Here is an 18,345-nt window from a genome sequence, read left to right as displayed (position 1 = left end):
TTGGCAAAGCCTCTGTCCAAGTCCAGGTCTGTCTGACTTGAAAGTCCACCATGTTTCCACTCCATTCCGCCCCATCACTCTCTATCAAAAACAGCCCCAGTTCTTACTGGACATAATGCACATGCTTATTTATCTGCCAAATTATCCAGAGCACATTTTTAATCACCATATAACTTCCTACTGTCACTTAGCATGTTTCTGGCTTCTTCAATGTGCCCCATAGCTGTGCTTTGAATCTTGAAGCTGACTTGATGCCTTGTTGCCTCCAGAGTAAAATAACAGTGACATGATAGCAACAGAAAGAAGGACAACCAGGCCTATACAGTGCTTACATGTGCTGGGACTACGGACTTGCATATCTTAACCACCTTTCATCCTTACAGCAGCCGTTTGAAATTGGAGCTATTGTTATTCCCATTTTATAGAGAAGAAAACTGAGGAAACGTATGGTTAAGTAATTGACCCAACCACAAACAATAAGGGAGAGGGCCAGAGTTGAAATCTAATTGTTTTTAGAAACCCGTAAAATAATACGTGACACGAAAGAAACTTTTGAAACCAGCTACGACATGGCTCAATTCCAGAAACACAAACAACCTCAGGCTAATTGAATTTAGATTTCTCAAGCAAAGTAATGGCCACAAACGGCCCAAATAATTTTTATTTGTCTAAAGGACAACACAGATACTTTGGCCCACAGAGTAAAGAATGAAAAGATTTGATGACAGAAATAACACCCAAATTCAGGGCTAAACTGGCTGAGATAATATGGCCACACTTGCAAATCTGGACATTCTATGCACACTGAACATACTGAACCCTAACCCATGGCTATGAGCTAAGGCAGGCTACCAGCTTCTGTAATTTGCAAAACAAAATCGCCTCACTTATGCCTCTACTTGGCTCCAAGAGCACTCTGGTCCTTATATTGGAAAGGCGTGAGAGATGCTAGCTTGATCTGAATAAGATAGAAATAAAACAAAGGAGTGCACCATTGGATCAACACAGTACTTTGACTTTCTGCCTGAAGAAGCCTCGGATTTGCTTTGGTCAGTCTTTGGTATTCAACTGCTAAGCCAATCTTTGGATATCAGGGGCCCAATGCTACTTGGGCTCTTTAAAGGGAAACCTCTTTTATGGAACGTATTATTCATAAATGGTAGCAAACTTAAATAATTAAACTATGGTGTGAAATAAAGTTGTCCTTTTCCTACGTATTTATTTTTCCTATGAATGAAAGCCTTGATGCGCCTCAGAAAGAGGTGATTGATGAAGGTGGTGAGGAATCCCAGGGGCCTCGCAAATCCTTTCAGCCTTTCTCCTGTCTGCCCTCCCCCCTCCTCTTCACTAAAAACAGCCCAGTAGAACTGCCAAGCTTGCAAACCACGTTTATTTTTAAAGGATCCCCAGGCTGCACATTTTGGAGACATTCATATTTTTAAGCAAAAGGGATTCTAGATAGGTCTGAGCTTAGTCTGCCCTTCCTGTTTTGGTTTTAGCTGATGGAGTTATCTGTTTGCCTCCTAGTCATGGTTCAAGAAGATTACCACAGCCAAAACCCGTATCACAACGCTGTTCACGCAGCTGATGTCACCCAGGCCATGCACTGCTACCTGAAAGAGCCAAAGGTAAAAGAAGACCCGGGTGCCTCCTCAGCCATCTGGAGATGTCAAGTAAACTGCCTGCTAAGTCCCAAATCACACAACATATCAAAATAACTGTATGGGTCATTCACTCTAAGAATACAAATTATGTCTATGAAAGTTCCAGGATCCACTTTGGAAGTTATATAATACACATGAAAGAGGGTGGACATTTCCCTAGGGTTTTTCCCCCATAATTTCTATACTTTTCAAGATTGCACTGAGGACAAAAACAACCCTTTCTATGACAATCTACATCTTAGATATCTTCAAAGCCCTCAAGAAATTCATTGTTTGGTCTTGGACCTTTGCCACAAATTGTGCCAGTGGTGAAATGCTCTGGAAAAAGTCTCCTGCTGCATGGGTTTTGACTGAAAAATAGAATCAAAACTCTTCAAGACTGAAGCTCTATTTCCTACTAAACCAACGGGGCATCCTGATACAGGCCCAAGAGAACTTGTCAACTCCAAAGATCCCAGAGCAAGTGTGTTCTGAAGCAATAAAGCAATCCAAAGCTAAAAACGTAATAATAATAATCACGACCTGAAACCTCAGCATTTCTCGACCATATATAACTAAATTGGTTTAACATATAGGATGCATTTTCTTAAGGTTTTTCGAAAATGATATCTTAGTTTGACCAGTTTTAATACCAATCACTAGACATACAGATGCCAGACAGGCATTCCCAAAAGAAAACTGGGTAGATGCCTCATCCTTGTAAAATATCCCATTAAAGGTTGTGTTTTTTTATCTGTAAGTTGTCTGAAAGCTCTAATATATCACACAGTAGTATGCTTAAATTTAACACTGGATTCCCATTCTCCTGCTTGTTTTCGTAGCTACCAAAATAATGACAGATTCTTACACATTCCCCCACTATTTATTACACATTGAAGAAATATGCAAATTTTGTAATTCAGCCCACTCTTGGTTCTGTATGTACAGTGGCAATGGTAGAGTGGATGGTTGAAATACACAAATTTTTTTTTTAATGTGTCCATTACTTTGGCTTTAAAATTTTCCTTCATTCACTGCTTTCTCTCGGAGCAAGGCTAACTTCAGGCCCTGCCTTCTCCCTGCTCAGCAGAGAACAGTCTTGACAACAGGCAACACCACTCACTACACCAATGAAAAGAAACAAGGACAGCAGTACAAAGAGGAGGGTGGTTGAATGAACGATCCAGAAAAATTTGACTTGCCTAATTACTTCCCACTGTCTTTTTTTCCCCCTGCAATTCCATGTGGTATCACCTCACTGACTGCTGCTTCAAGAGGGTAAAAGTTAGGATGGAAAGCATGAAAAATACTGTCACAATCCAGACAGTTTGAGCAGCCAAAACAAACGCTAACCTATGTGGGAAAACACCAATCAATCTCCCAATGTGATTTTTTTTAACAGCTCGCCAGCTTCCTCACACCTCTGGACATCATGCTTGGACTGCTTGCTGCAGCAGCCCACGATGTTGACCATCCAGGAGTGAACCAGCCATTTTTGATCAAAACTAACCACCATCTAGCCAACCTATACCAGGTAAGGGAGCTCAGTGTTGAGTCACAGTTCAGCCAACAGCCTTCGGCCCAGTGCTGGAGCCTGAGTCTCACCTTTGGAGATAGCCTTCCTTCGGGATCAGCCTCAATGACAACCATAGCCAAAGATCATAGATTTGAATAAGTCCAGGATATTTTCCAAAGAAGATTAAATTTGTTTACAAATGTATCTGAGGAAATCCATTCTCTCCAAAGCAGATTGAAAATTATGCAAAGGAAAACAGGATCTCTGAGCCTACCCTCTCAGGATCTGAGACTATGTGTCTCTCTGGACACCATCGCATATATAATGGACAGTTGAAGCCAGTCCTTGTAGGACTTCTATAAATGATAATTCCCAAGTGCAATCCTAATTTAAACTATGTCTCTAAGACTATTTCTGAACTTGAACGGCCTCCAGGTCAGAGGTATGTTATCAAAGATAATAGGCATACTTTGATATTCTAAGGTAGCTCAGCAGCATGAGTAGATTGGCCTAGAGACCTTTTATCTCTGATGTTATTTAAGGTAATAAAATTTGTATCAGAGATTAATAACTCCCAGAATTTTCAGGGTGGTCCTTTGGAAACCTTTGGTTGTCATTCACAAAATCATTGTGTACAAGGTAGCCATTGATCTCAATTTTAGTAGATCTTTTGAAAAACATGATGCTAAAAATTTCCTGACAGATCTCCATAAAACACCTGCATTATACAAGATGTTACAGCTTGAGGATGCATATATTTCCAATAAAGCATGATAATAACATGAGAAAAGCCTTTCCCCAACTGTTGATTAGCTTTTAGAGTAGGTGGGAACTGACATTTCAGGGTTTATGGATCCACCAGTATGTATCCAGAGCTGGGCTCTGTTGAGTGGCCAGCCAACACCCAGAGCCAGGACAGATGTGGCCACATTGAGGGGACAAGATGACAGAATTCAGAAAGCCTTTGATGATGAGCTACAAACTAAACAAAGAAAAATAAAACCTGAAGCTAAACTTTCTAAAAGCATATCAGAAGCTAAATTTATTGCTTGAAAAAACACAGACATGAACGACTGGACTGAAAACCTCCAGACAGATTTTCTATTCCTGTCAACGCTGATTTTTTTCAAATGTCTTTTATTAGACAAAGGAAATCTATCAGCAAAATTTGCTATTTGGTCCCTTCCCATATAAAGTAAATGCTTACATAATTCTAATTTCTTGTCATCAAAGAAATCATGTCAATGAAGTTTAGGAAAGTATCTGCTGTCACTGACTTATTGGTACATAAAATGAGGGTCATAAAACTGCACTTCGGCATGTAGTATATACAAGACATGAGATGGATTCATATCTAGACAGGAAGTTTAAAAAGAAATATGTCAGATGTTAAAAATAAGAAAGTCATAGAATTGTGTAAGAATTAAGTCCTCATTGCTAATTAACAAAAATTGATTCTCCAAATAAAAATACTGTCTTGTTCAGATATTAAAATTGTTCTCAAAAAAATGGATTCCTTAAACATTTGAAGTCCAGTAATTTTTAATAGTTTTTATTTTAATCTCTTTGTTAAAAATATATGTTCCAATATTGGGGTGCCTGGGTGGCTCAGCTACTTGAGGCTCTGACTCTTGGTTTCGACTCAGGTCATGATCTCAGGGTCCTGAGATTGAGCCCCACATAGGGCTCTGTGCTCAGCACAAGTCTGCTTGAGATTCTTTTCCACTCCTTTTCCCCTCCCCCTGCTTGTGCATGCATACTATCTCTTTCTCTCTAAAACCAATAAATAAAATCTTTTTTAAAATTTTAAAAATAAACATTCCAATACAACCAAATTCTGCAGTCTTTTCAATACAATATACAGACTTGCATATTTTTAATCAACAACTATTTATTGCATATATCATATAATATACTAAGATCTAGGAGTACAAAGATGGATCAAGTATAATCTCTGCCCTCAAACATTTGTTGAAACTTAGATGCTCAAAATGTGCAAAATCTAAGACTTAATCTCAGTTTGAAAACATTTTGGGGAGTTAGCTAAAGATACACATACAGATATTATTTAAGTCTTTAAAGAGTAAGGACCTGTTCTGTTTTTGTGTTCAAAATTGTTATTATAATAAAATGAGCTATTATATTTTCTAGCAGTGAATTTATCCATCTGGACTGTCTGGCCAGATCCTTGAAAGGAAAGACAAAGATCCTTTTGATAATAACTAGAAAGAATTGGGATATGGGACTTGAAAATCACATGCAGGATAAATCTTCCCCAGTTTCCTTCTCATCTGGTCTTAGGATCTCTTGGAAGCTAGGTAGAGGCCCTTATCTTTAGGTTTTAGAAATAATGTTTTAAAAAAAAAAAAAAGGAAACGTGTGTTGAAGGCAAACAGGATCACACAGTATCATAAAGATATTTCTACTATCTTAGAGCTCACTAGGATAAAAGCTGAAATTTTTATCAGCCAAATTGGGATTTAACATATTAAAAGTAAAAATTGTCAAGAGGACCTAAAAATATTATGAGATTTCAGTTCTGTCGAAAAAAAATTCTTTTTTTAAAAAAGTATTTTATTTATTTATTTGAGAGACAGAGAGTGAGAGAAAGATCATGAGCAGGAAGGAGTGGTAGAGGGAGAAGCAGCCTCCCCACTGAGCAAGGAGCCTGATGCGGGGCTTGATCCCAGGACCCTAGGATCATGACCTAAGCTGAAAGCAGATGCTTAACCGACTGAGCCACCCAGGTGACTCTCTCCAAAAAATTTCTGATGCCTTCTATATTTGGCTATATACCATTATTTATTTCAAAAAAATAAAGAAAATTCTATGTAAAATATAGTTCAAAAATTATATAACTAACCTTTATGTAATGCTTACTTTGACTCAAAAACTGTGCTAAACACTTCTGATGCATTATATGATTTACTCTGCACAACAGTCCAGTTAGGTGGGTACCATTATCATACCAATTTTCCAGAAAGAGGAAAATTGATACTTAGAAAATTCAAGTGTTAAAAAAAAAAAAAATCAAGTGTTTTTCCTGAAAATAAATAGCTAATTAATGGCAAAGCCAGAATAAGTGTTTTGTCTCCAAAGCAGAAGTGACTCAGCACTATACACACGGCCTCTGAAATTCACAGGGATCACCTATTTTCTGTGCGCGAGGCAGTAGGAGCCCTCAACCAGGTTTCCTCCTGAAGTGAGGGAGACAAAGGGGTTAGAGCCGAGTGGCAAGCAGAGGGATTCTGTGAAGTACTCTTCAGGACATAGCTACAAAGGTGAGAGAAAGACAGAAACTGATGCTGCAGATGGCCTGGGGGGGGGGGGCACCTCAGAGAGGAAGAACGGGAAACTGGGCCTTGACGTGTAACGTTCTGAGTAGCAGAGCTGAGGGAGGACACTGGAAGCAGCATGAGCTGGTGGACTTCAGGGTTTAAAACCCCCAACTAAAGAATAACTGAAAACAGACTCTCTGTGGCCATTAGCTGAGCCTAGGAACAGCCCCTGCTCTCAGATCAGTGTCTTGGGCATATTTTCACATATATATTTTCTCTTTGTAGAAGCTTCTTCTGTAGATTAGCTACACAGAACTTGACCTGAGGCAGAAAATCTCTGCTTTGCACCAAGTTGTTGATGAGGAACTGGCATGACTTCAGGTTTTCAATTTCAAGAAAAAAAATGATGTTACCTAATATATAAACTGAGCCAGAGAATTAACAACACATGTTATTTAAAATCTTTACAAATGTAGACTTTCAGCCTACCAAGAACCTATTGGTTGAGACATGAATGAACTTTCAGGAAACTATATGCAGATTTTCCAAGGATAGACCTATGCACTTCTTTCTAGGGTAAGGATCCATAATTTACACCATATTTTAAAACAAGTTGACCATGGTAATTAATAAAAAATATATGTATATACATTATATATATATTACACAATATATATTACACAATATATATACTGTAATGAATAAAAATATATGTATATACATTATATATATATTACACAATATATTGTGATTTTGTGTGTATGTGTGTGTGTATTCACACAAACAAAATTATACACACCCACATAAACACATTTGGTTAATGAGAATCCAGCAGAGAAGATGTGCCAGGAATTATGTGGGCTGAGAACACCCTGTGCGTGACTTTCTGCAATCTAGTTTTTCTATAAATGAGATAAAAATGGAAGAGAGCTTCCTCTCCCTCCTTTTGTTGGCTGTGCTCTTTTAGTTCTAATAAATAAGATCATTGCGTAACACCCAGCCTGTGCTTCTGCCCTGAGATAAAGAGAGAGTCAGGGCAGCTGGAGTGAAGGCCAGGTCAGAGGGCTCCCTCCCATTGTCTGATGTCTGGACCAGACTCACGAGCTGAACTGCCAACCCAAGCTCAACATGAAGGTGAAAAAGCACTTCCACATGGCACCTCTCTCAGTAGAGTGGAGGCCATCCAGATGTCCCCGGTGGACTGAAAGAGAAAGGAACATGGGAGACATGGGAGCACTTAGCTTCTGCCCCTCCCCCACCTGTGTGCTCAGCAGTTGGGCAAAGTAAGCATTAAATTTGATAGGATATTGGTTATCACAACAAGGAATATTGCAAAAAGAATCACTTTCATTTCCTTTTCAAATGTAATTCCTTTTGATAGGGTCTAACTTATCTAACATCTTAACTAATGACAGAGCAGCCTAATGAATAAACTAATTAATCATTGTTCCTTACAGTGTAATGTAATGTTCCATAATATTGAATTCTATATTATCTTACAGAACTATATAATCATTTTTCTTAGTCACTTAACACAAGAACTTAGAGCAGGTCAACATTTTTTTTTTTTTAAGGTTTTATTTATTTATTTAAGAAAGAGAGAGAGAGCTTGGATGGGGTGAGAAGCAGAGGGAGGGGCAGACTCCCTTCTGAGCAGGGAGCCTGATGCAGGGATCGATTTCAGGACCTAGGATCATGAAGTGAGCCAAAGGCAGACACTTAACCGACTGAGCCACCCAGGCATCCCCCATCAGCATATTTAACCACTATTTGTTCTACTGACTCTGAACCATAAATAGGAACTTGACAGAGCCAGGAGAAATGTTCCTGCCACATGGTCCTATGACCCCTCTTCAAACAAGCAACTGCAAAGATGATACAGAACCTCATAATTTCTGCAGTACGAACAGTGTTGGGGCCAATCATGTGAAAATTGCAGGAAGGAGGCTCAAATTGGATTTTCTGTTTCATAAAGTTTCTGCTGCTTACAGTGCAGTAGCTTGTGTGTGGCCTGTCCGGGGCCCTCATCTGAACACGGGCCTGCCCCATGGACAGCAGTTGGTGTCCAGGTTCTCAGAGCAGTGCTTTGGGAATCAGAGAAAGATGTCTTCCAGCGGGCAGGAAGCGCGGCTGTGTTACAGCTTCACCAGGGGCCAAGGTCTTATTTAGGCTCAAGGAGCTTCTGTCCCTCTGAGCCCTCCTGGGCTGAGGGGCTTGCAGAGTTACAGAGGGGACCCTCTGGCTTGTCAGGGAAGAGCCCAGCAACCCCATGGTGTCCTCACGTCTTGCTTCCCTGTTTCATGAGTGAGTCAAAATGAAAGTGCACACTATGTTCCTATTGTTTTTAAAAATGTGTCGTTAACTCGGATTCCTGTGATACACCAGACTCAGTTTATCAACATATTTTAATCGAAGAAAGTGTCTGATAAATAGGGGAGAAACGGTTGGAAGCTGCCTTGCATGAGAGCAGTTCTGTTCTGCTGGCTTCTCTCTGACAAATAGACTCTTGATTTAATTTGAAAACCTGTGCTGGTGGTTTATTAAATGCCTGATGTGATGTTATTCAGGAACAAAGGGATTGTTTTGTTCTTAGAGCGGATAGTACTTGATAATTCAACATAAAGGGAAACACAGGCTTTGCCGCAGGGGTTTTAAGAGTTTTATTTTTTCCAAATTAAAACTCTAATAAGTTATGTTGCCACGACAGGAGATAGGTACTCTTTCAATTCTAAGATGAAGATTATCTTTAAAAGTATAAATATAAAGAGTTTGGAACATGAGGACTCACTGTCGTTGGGATAATGCAAAATTGCTGAGCTGATACTTCTTCAGGGTAGACGGACAGGGTACCTAATGTGGGACTCCAAACAGGACAGGGGATTTCAATAACTATTGAAGTGCTATCATTTCATCCTATGCTCAGATCTTCACCTGCATTTAGGATTATTTTCTTCTTTCTTCAATTGAGCTTTTTCTGCTATTGGTCTTTGAAGATTTTATTTATTTATTTGACAGAGAGAGATCACAGTAGACAGAGAGGCAGGCAGAGAGAGAGAGAGAGGGAAGCAGGCTCCCTGCTGAGCAGAGAGCCTGATGCGGGACTCGATCCCAGGACCCTGAGATCATGACCTGAGCTGAAGGCAGCGGCTTAACCCACTGAGCCACCCAGGTGCCCCTGCTATTGGTCTTTGAACCACTGTGAAAGCCAGAGGGGTGTATAGGAGCAGAGCCATCCCACTGTTAGTGAGGACACAGATAACTCTGGCCGCTTCCTATGAAGGACCAGGAAATCCCTGCCTGCTCACAGCACCCTCTCCCCCGAAACGCACGGCACCACCATCATCCTGGGGTCCACACAGCCTCGCCCGTCTCCAGTCCTCCCTCCACTCTCTTGCCAGCACGAGTTTCCCGAAACTCAAATCTGACCCTACAGGTTTTACTGCTTAAAACCCCTTATCCTCATGATCGAGCCCAAATGTCTTCACACCATTTACAAATCCTGTTATGCTCAGGCCACGCGACATTCCCAGCTTCACTTTCTGCTCTGACTCAACTCGGCCCCCAGGCATCCTCCAATCGGATCTACTTTCCGATTCCCAAACATGTCACTCATTCTCTTATCCATTCAACAAATATTCACGGAGAGCTTAATACATCCCAGGTCCTGGTCTATGGAAGATGATCCAAACAAGTAATAACCCCTGCCCTCCTTCCTTTCTAACTCACTCATCCTTCAGAGCTCAATTTGGACATATCTTTTTCCTGAAAGCCTCCTTTTGTTTTAAGAGCCCATTTTCCCTGCTCCTCTTTAAGATTTTCCAGCTCTTCATTACTTACCCTATCCCAGTGCTCATGTCTCTAAATTGCCATTGCCCGGTTGGCTGTCCACACGACCACCGGCCCACATCGTCTGCAATCTTCTGGGTACCTACCTCCTTCTGTGTCCTCCCTTGGCACTGAGCACAGTCCTGGTGCTCAGGGACTATTTGTTGGGTAGGAGGAAGGTTGCTGGAGGAGTAAGTAGAAGGATGGTGGGCGTACAGACAGGACACCTGCAACAGGAAAGACAGAATCTGACTAACGCCAAGAGATCAGGAATATTGGCAATAGGGAGGACGCCAGAGACCCTGAGTGGAAATCTGCCAAGCAGGGGCAGTAGCACTCAGACCAGGGAGACCACCAAATCAGGGCACGCACTTCCACTGTCCATTTCCTGTTGGTTATAAATTCTCACTACATGAAGAATGAAAAGCATTGATTGAAAAATTCTTTATAATCATCTTATTTGCTTATCTTGGAATTGAAAAATGCTATCAGATACATGTTATTTTTGGAATCATTTACTTGATCCTGGCTATCTGCAGATGAGTAGTGGGAAAGAGCGCATCGCTGTAATATTTTTAAAAATCTCTTTGGCTTCCACCTAAATCTAAGGATTTCCCAAAAGAAGACCCCAAGTCTGGCTCCTTTAGGGTATTGGCCAAAAAAAATGAACAGAACTCTTTTCTTGTAAAGTTATTTAAACTCTTGCAGCTACTGAACTTTCAGATTTCGGAAAGTAATTACTCAGTATCCATTCAACAAATATTGACTTGTTTAAGTGGCACTGTGCCACGTACTGGGGCTCAAAGATAAATAAGATATGCTCCCTGCTCTCAGTGGTGATCGTGTATGGCGGCACTTTTCAGAACAGGCCTGTGCACCCATGGGGATACATGAAGATTTTCCATGGGGCACACAGGCGTGAGTAGTGCTAACAGAATCCATTTGAAGGCCCTTAAATTGACCTGTCTGGAATGTACTTGCAAAGCAGTCAAGCCAGTTCTCCGTTTCAGCTACTCTCACTTTGCAAAAGAAGAACATATTTCTTACCCATTCTGCAGATTGCATAGTCTCCTATAAACTGACATATTTTAACTCTCCCAGTCACCACATAAATAGATGTATGGCTAGAAAATTTTTTTTCTTAAGCACAATTTTTTTTTCTAAATTGGCCATATACATGTATCCTGATCCCTTATTACTAATAATAATTGCATTGTAAACTCAGGCTGGAAAAATATTTATTACTTACTTAGAGCCTGACATTAGAAATGTTTGTTAAATTAAAATGTCAAATTGTGTACATATCTTTGTTGCAGAGAAATATGATAGGTGACAATAAAGGAATTTCACACCTAAAAATATATTATGTTAAGATAAAATTCTATGGGGAAATAGATTGGGAATATAAGTTCTAGAAGGGAAAGAATCAATTTAAAATTTGAGTTAGAATTTAAATTTAAATTTGAGTTAGAATTCTAACTCAAAAAATGAATTACACATGTGTTTTTTTCAACAGGTGATAAATATGTATTAAATGCCGTTGGTGTTTAGAGTCCCTTAGATACACTTACTATAAAAAAGAATGATGCAATGACTTTGTATTAAATCACCAGTAGTCACGAATATGCAGGGCATTCCCTCTTGTGCTACCATTGAAATTTGTAGGTTTAGATATCAATTTTTTTTAAAGATTTTATTTATTTGACATAGAGAGAGAGAGATCACAAGTAGGCAGAGAGGCAGGCAGAAAGAGAGGGGGATGCAGGCTCCCTGCTGAGCAGAGAGCCAGATTCAGGGGTAGAGCCCAGGGCCCTGAGATCATGATCTGGGCCAAAGGCAGAGGCTTAACCCAGCCACTCAGGCAACCCTCAATTTTTTAAAACTATATGAAGAGCATGATTTCTCAAAGTTATTTTCAAGAGTAAATGAACAAAAACCTGTGAAGATCACTGACACATAGGAGCCAGGGAACAAAGTTGTTATAAAGTATCTCAGACACCAAGACAGAAGCCTGGGTTTGGGGTGGAAGAGGGAGCTGTCAGTTCTGTTTAGAGAACTAGAAGAATCTTTCCTAGCAGAGGGCAATGGTTTATCTCAAAAGTAAGAAATGGGGGGGGGTGCGTGTACGTGGGCATGTGTGAGCAGGTGGGTGTGCAGACAGGCCCACAGGCACACGCATGTATTTCTGATTTTACTGAGGTGTACTCTCCTCACGCTTTTGGAATTATAAAATTCTTTATTATCACTCTTATCCAAAAACCAAGCAGGATTACAGACCAAAACATTGAAAAATCCTTTCATTAACCCTTCCAGGGTGATATGGAAGACCATATACTAAACTTAAATTACTTGGTGTTTTTAATGGCTTAACCGAGGACAGAAGTTTATCTCTATTCTCCATCAAATAAGTCTAGAGGTTGGTAGTTCAGAACTGGCACAGGGGCTTCACAAAATTAAGGATGAGGGGACCAAGAATTCTTTTAGTTCTACAAGCCGCCATCACTAGGGTGTTACACTTTTCTTCACTGCACAAGATAGCTGCTGGAGCTCTAGCTATTCCTTCTGCATTCCAGACCATGAGAAGGAAGAATGGGAAAAACAAGAGAGGCCTCTGTCAGAGAAGTCAATTCCCATTAAACAAGCTTCCTAGAAATCCAACATAACATTTCTGCATACATTTAATGAATGAGAATTTAGTCAACTGATCCCACCTAGTTGTAAAGGAGGCTAGAAAATGTTCTCTTTGAGACCATGAGACCATCTAAAACTGAGGCTCTGTGAATGAGAAGCAAAAGAAAACAGATTGAGGGGATGAATACCCAGGAGTCTCTGAGGCTTAATTTTAAAGCAGAGACCATCAGAATGATTCATCAACATGGTCTTGCCCTTTATGTGACATTCTCTCTCCATTCAGAATTACTATAACACTCATGCAACTGTTTTATCTTCCTTTTGTTGTTGTTAATACTGCTTTAGCTGTTTGAGATCTCCACTATGAGGTCCATATGTCAAACAGACATCTAGAACTCAATATGTCCTGTAAACCCACTCCACCTGCAGCCCACCCGTCACAAGTGATGGAGGGGCCATCCTTCCAGCTGCTCAGGCCAAAAACACTGCAGTCATCCTTAGGTCCAGACTGACCGTTCTGCCCACTTCCACCTCGGCTCCCCAACCTCCATCATCTCTTGCCTGGATGACTGCTCCTACCCCCGAAGAGCCAGCTATGCCTCCTTCTACACTTATTCCCTCCAAAGTCCACTTTCAACTTAGCAGCCTCAGTGATCTTATTAAAATCTTTTATCATTTCCTTCCTCCCAAACTCCTACAGTGGCTCCTTATTTCTCTCAGAGTAAAATCAAAATCTTTATAATAGACAGAAGGCCATACATGATTTGGTCTCTCATTGTCTAACTTCTTATCCTGTTACTTTCCTGCTCACACTACCTCCTACCTTCAAGCCTTTGTTCAAATCTTACATCTTACCCAACTACCTTAGCAGCCCCACTTCCAAAGGCTCTCAAATTCCCACTATTCTGCTCTATTTTCCTTCTTTCCATCCATTTACTGCCTTTTGACATGAATGCGGTTCTTTTCAGAATTGAAGTATTTATTATGTTCATTGTTTATTATCTGTCTGTCCCATTCCTGCCACCATCGGTTCCCCGTTTGTCTTGTTCGTTGATGTAATCAGCACCTAGAACAGAGTAAGCGCTCAATATATTTGTCAAATGAATAAAATAATTTGTTCAGCAGCTTACTTTGCAAATTAATAGAAAGCACTTTCTCTGTGCAAGGCTTATAGTGGGGTGGATACAAAAGGAACAAAACGGGTTTTCTACTCACATGTAGTTTATAATCTGGTAAGCACATGAATAACTCTAACACATGTCAAAGGCTCTGAGTCCTCCAGGACTCAGATGCCAGGACTTAATGCCAGAAGAAAGAGCTACAGGACTCAGAGCAAATGAAGTTTGCCTCTGACTGGAATGATTCCCAATGGCTTTATGGATGGAGTATTTGAAATGGATTTTGAAAAACAAATGAGAGGTTGTTAAGTAAACACAGAGATAGAGGTGTTTGAGCATCATAACTCACCCTGGAAGACATGAAATTAACAAAAGAACACTGAAAGGACAGTCATATATTCATAATTTAATAATTATTTCAATAATATGTTACCGTCTTACTAATGTGGCATCATTTATGTGCACCATAAGATCTTCATAGGAGAGCGATAATGATATTCATTTGTTTCAAACGTGTAGGAACAGGATGGCAATTGAGATAATTTTCTGAGAGTACTGAATGCTGAGACTTCATTTATCTGACAAAGAATATCTGATAAAGAATCATGTAGGGTTTGGAGCATGGGAGAAAGCAGATGGCATAATCATATCGAAGTTAGGTGAACTCAATTAGGTGAACTTCTTGAATTGAGGGCAGCAATTTGTCTTATTAATCTTTCCATCCCTAGGACCCACCATAGCACCTGGCATATTAATCAGTGCTCAAAAAATATTAGTTTATATTTCAACCAATGATTAAGGAGATGGTTAAAAACAAACTGTCAAGTGAGCAAGTCACATTCTGGCCACTGTAAGGAGGATGGATTGCAGGAGGTTAGAAAAGAAGGATACTAAAGCCCTAAAATAAGGTCACTTGAATGCAAGGAAGGGATGGGCGTAAGCATTGCCATGTTGGAAGAACCAGCAGGTCTAAGTGGATGTGCGGGCTAAAAGCACATGAGCGATGAATTCTTTCCCAATACAGCCTTAATCTACTCAACTCCCAACATTCCAACTACAGGATTTTTCACAGTGAAATCAAATTTAAAGGTAACTGCCAAGATTTCAATGTGGGGAAAAACTATCATCTCATTAAAACAATCAACCATAGACTTTTAAAGCAACAACTTATAGGTAATTTCTGGAAAATTAAGTGAAACTGCAGGCATTTCTCAGTTTATAAATGGCAGGCTTCTGAATGCTTGGTTGTGGCCACACAGAAGAAATTCTTGGGAGGCAGCAAGGGCTGTGTGCAAAGCTTCGGCCTTGAGAACCAGCAGGCCTGGGTTTAAGGCCTTCCTCAACCACTAGCTGAGCAGCCCTGCAAAGAAACCTGAAATTTAGTATCTGCAAGTTAACAATAAAAATAGTACACAGCTAAGTGAGGCCTGAATGAGATCATAGAGATGGCTGGCACAGAGTAGGCGCTTCATAAATGTTCGTCCCCCTGCTTTTCTTTTCTCATTCTCTGGAATCCACAGAGCCACCCCTACTTCCAGCACAGTTCTGGGCAAAACATACTTTTATTTATAATGACTGCTCCACGAAAATTTGTTTTCATAATCATGCATTCTATTGTCTTTTATTCTGTGCCAGTGTCCAGGCTCGCTCAGTTTCCTTCCACTTTCCCAGAGCTCAGCTCCAAATATGGTTTCACCAGCAAACTTCCCAAGTATCCTTTTATCCCGTCTCCAGGAAGATTATTAATGAAGATGTAAAATCAGGCTGACATGAGTAACTATGCTTGAGGCAATCCTCCAGACTCTTCTGTTCCACTCAACAGGGATATGGTGTCATTTATCATTAGGTCTTGTCCAGTGTTCTGACCCCTCGGAAAACTTACTTGCCTCCACATCTACAAGAATTAGTCTAGCAAGTGAACACTTGCAAGTGACTGAATGAAATATCACGGCAGCATAGAACATCCCTTAAGTCACGCTGACCTATCGCTCTCTGCTCTCATAAATCTTTGCAATCAAAACAAATTAGTCTGACCTTTTATTTCGAACAAACATTCTCTTTTGTTGTGTGTGGCTCATGCCCAAAAGGAGATAATGGACCAGTTGATAAAAGTCACCAAATCTCATCACCAGTTCAAACACGGTCAGGTGATGAATAAAGAATAATAATTCCTTGGTGAGGGAAGAAAGGAAGGGCAACAGAGCAGTCTATCCCAGATGCTGCCTCATGAAACTAATTTCTCAAAGTCCTGGAGGGATATCACAGTCTGGTTGGAGACCCAAGAACAGTGGAGGTTTTCTTGAATTTGCTTTATCTTAATGGACCCTAGGATTCTCTTTTCGGATTAGCTGAAGAAGCTGAGCATTGCGTGGTGGGTGGCTAAGTTAGGTGTGCCCAAGCAGGGCACAATGGTGGGATAGTTCCCAGTCACTCTCTGGGCTCCATTTAGTCTCCATATTATTTTCCTTGCTTCCTCCCTCTCGTTTTTTGTTTTAATTGTGGGAAAACAAATATAATGTAAAGTTCACCCTCTTAAAGTTCACCTTTTTTTTTTTAAAGATTTTTATTTATTTATTTGACAGAGAGAGATCACAAGTAGGCAGAGAGGCAGGTAGAGAGAGAGAGATGAGGAAGCAGGCTCCCTGCTGAGCAGAGAGCCCGATGTGGGACTCGATCCCAGGACCCTGAGATCATGACCTGAGCCGAAGGCAGCAGCATTAACCCACTGAGCCACCCAGGCGCCCCTAAAGTTCACCTTTTTAAAGATTTTATTTATTTGACAGAGATCACAAGTAGGCAGAGAGTGGGGGGGGGGGCGGAAGCAGGCACCCTGCTGAGCAGAGAGCCCAATGCGGGACTCGATCCTAGGACCCTGAGATCATGACCTGAGCCGAAGGCAGAGGCTTTAACCCACTGAACCACCCAGGGACCCCCTTCTTAACCATTTTTAAGTGTACAATTCAATGGTATTAAGTACATCACCACCATCCATCTCTTGAACTCTTTTCCTCTTGCAAAACTGAAGCTCTGTACTCATTACATAATCACTCCTATTCCCGCCTGGCCCCTGGCAACCACTCTTCTGTCTGTATGAATTTGACTACTCTAAGTACCTCATATATGCCGTCATGCAATACCTTACTTTTAACAAATGCTATATCTTCCTGTGTTCTGTGTAAGTTTATAGCCCCATCTGAAACAAAATGGAGAATGAATAAATAAATCAGAAAAAAAATAATAAAAGCAAAAATATTTCCTGGGGACTAGAGGGGTTCAATTCTATATGCATCGAGTCAGAGGCGAGGTCATAATGCTTGCTAATTCACATAAAACACAATGGATTGTAAGAAATAGTTGCTATTTAAACAGTTAGCTAATGTGCACACAAGCAGCATATTTAAGATACCAGTAAGGTGAAAGGAGAGATGGAACATAGCCGAGGTTCCCACGAGGGAAGGAACGTCAAGATCATTGAACAAGGAAGCAATCGTGGATTGAAACTCGTCCCTAAAAGGCTAAGTGCAAATCTACTGACCACGATGGTTATTGATAAAGCTGCTTCCATAGCATAGTGGTTCTCAAACTTTAGTCAACATAAAAATTACTCACCACAAACCTACCAAATCAAAACTATCTTGACTGGGACTCAGGAATCTGAATATGTCACCAGCCACCTGGCTGAACCAGACACAGAATATTCTCAGTGGTTAGTGCCATGGATCAGAGCTTGTGGGGCCTGCTTCTGTTCAGCTGAGTAGTAAAATCTTGAATTATATTACGCGCAGGGACTTGCGGTATCTATTATTACCTATTTTTACCTGTTTTGCTTGTTTTCTTCTACATTGAGTGCTGCCTGACTGAGCTATCAAAAATGGGGGCAGGGGGCAGAGAGAATAACCCACCAGGGGAGACACTGCAAGGGACTAGCCCTGCCACTGTCCCGCCACTGTCTCACCGTCATTATAAGCCTGCGGTGGTTCTATTTTCTGTTTCTTCTCTCGCCTGCCGCTTTGTCACCAGGGATAGATGGGCTAGAGGGCAAACACTGGCCTCAGGGAAACGGTGTGCGGTGTGAAAGATCAGAATCTGCCTTTTCTCTCATTTATGACTTTGATTTTCTTTCTTTCTAGAATATGTCTGTGCTGGAGAATCACCACTGGCGATCTACAATCGGCATGCTTCGAGAATCGAGGCTTCTTGCTCACTTGCCAGAGGAAATGACGTAAGTGGTGTAGAGATGAAATGTACTGATGTCCACACCTTAGAGATAAGCCGCTTTCTCTAGGCCACGCTTGAGACCCCAGGGTTAAGGGCACAGAGACAGTCGGCTGTGC

The 18,345-nt window shown here is 40.8% G+C and overlaps 1 protein-coding gene across 3 annotated transcripts in view; it reads left to right on the top strand.

Moving 5' to 3' along the window:
• Nucleotides 1–18,345, top strand: part of PDE7B (phosphodiesterase 7B) — a 311,613-nt gene that overhangs the window by 277,000 nt on the left and 16,268 nt on the right. For all 3 annotated transcript variants that reach the window (XM_059177480.1, XM_059177481.1, XM_059177482.1), the window contains 3 exons: nucleotides 1,528–1,628; nucleotides 3,046–3,177; nucleotides 18,142–18,233. In XM_059177480.1, the coding sequence (XP_059033463.1) occupies nucleotides 1,528–1,628; nucleotides 3,046–3,177; nucleotides 18,142–18,233 (325 nt within the window). The remainder of the gene's footprint in view (nucleotides 1–1,527; nucleotides 1,629–3,045; nucleotides 3,178–18,141; nucleotides 18,234–18,345) is intronic.

Source organism: Mustela lutreola, chromosome 6 (assembly GCF_030435805.1).
Source record: "Mustela lutreola isolate mMusLut2 chromosome 6, mMusLut2.pri, whole genome shotgun sequence".
NCBI lineage: Eukaryota > Metazoa > Chordata > Mammalia > Carnivora > Mustelidae > Mustela > Mustela lutreola.
This window is presented reverse-complemented; position numbering and strand designations above follow the sequence as displayed.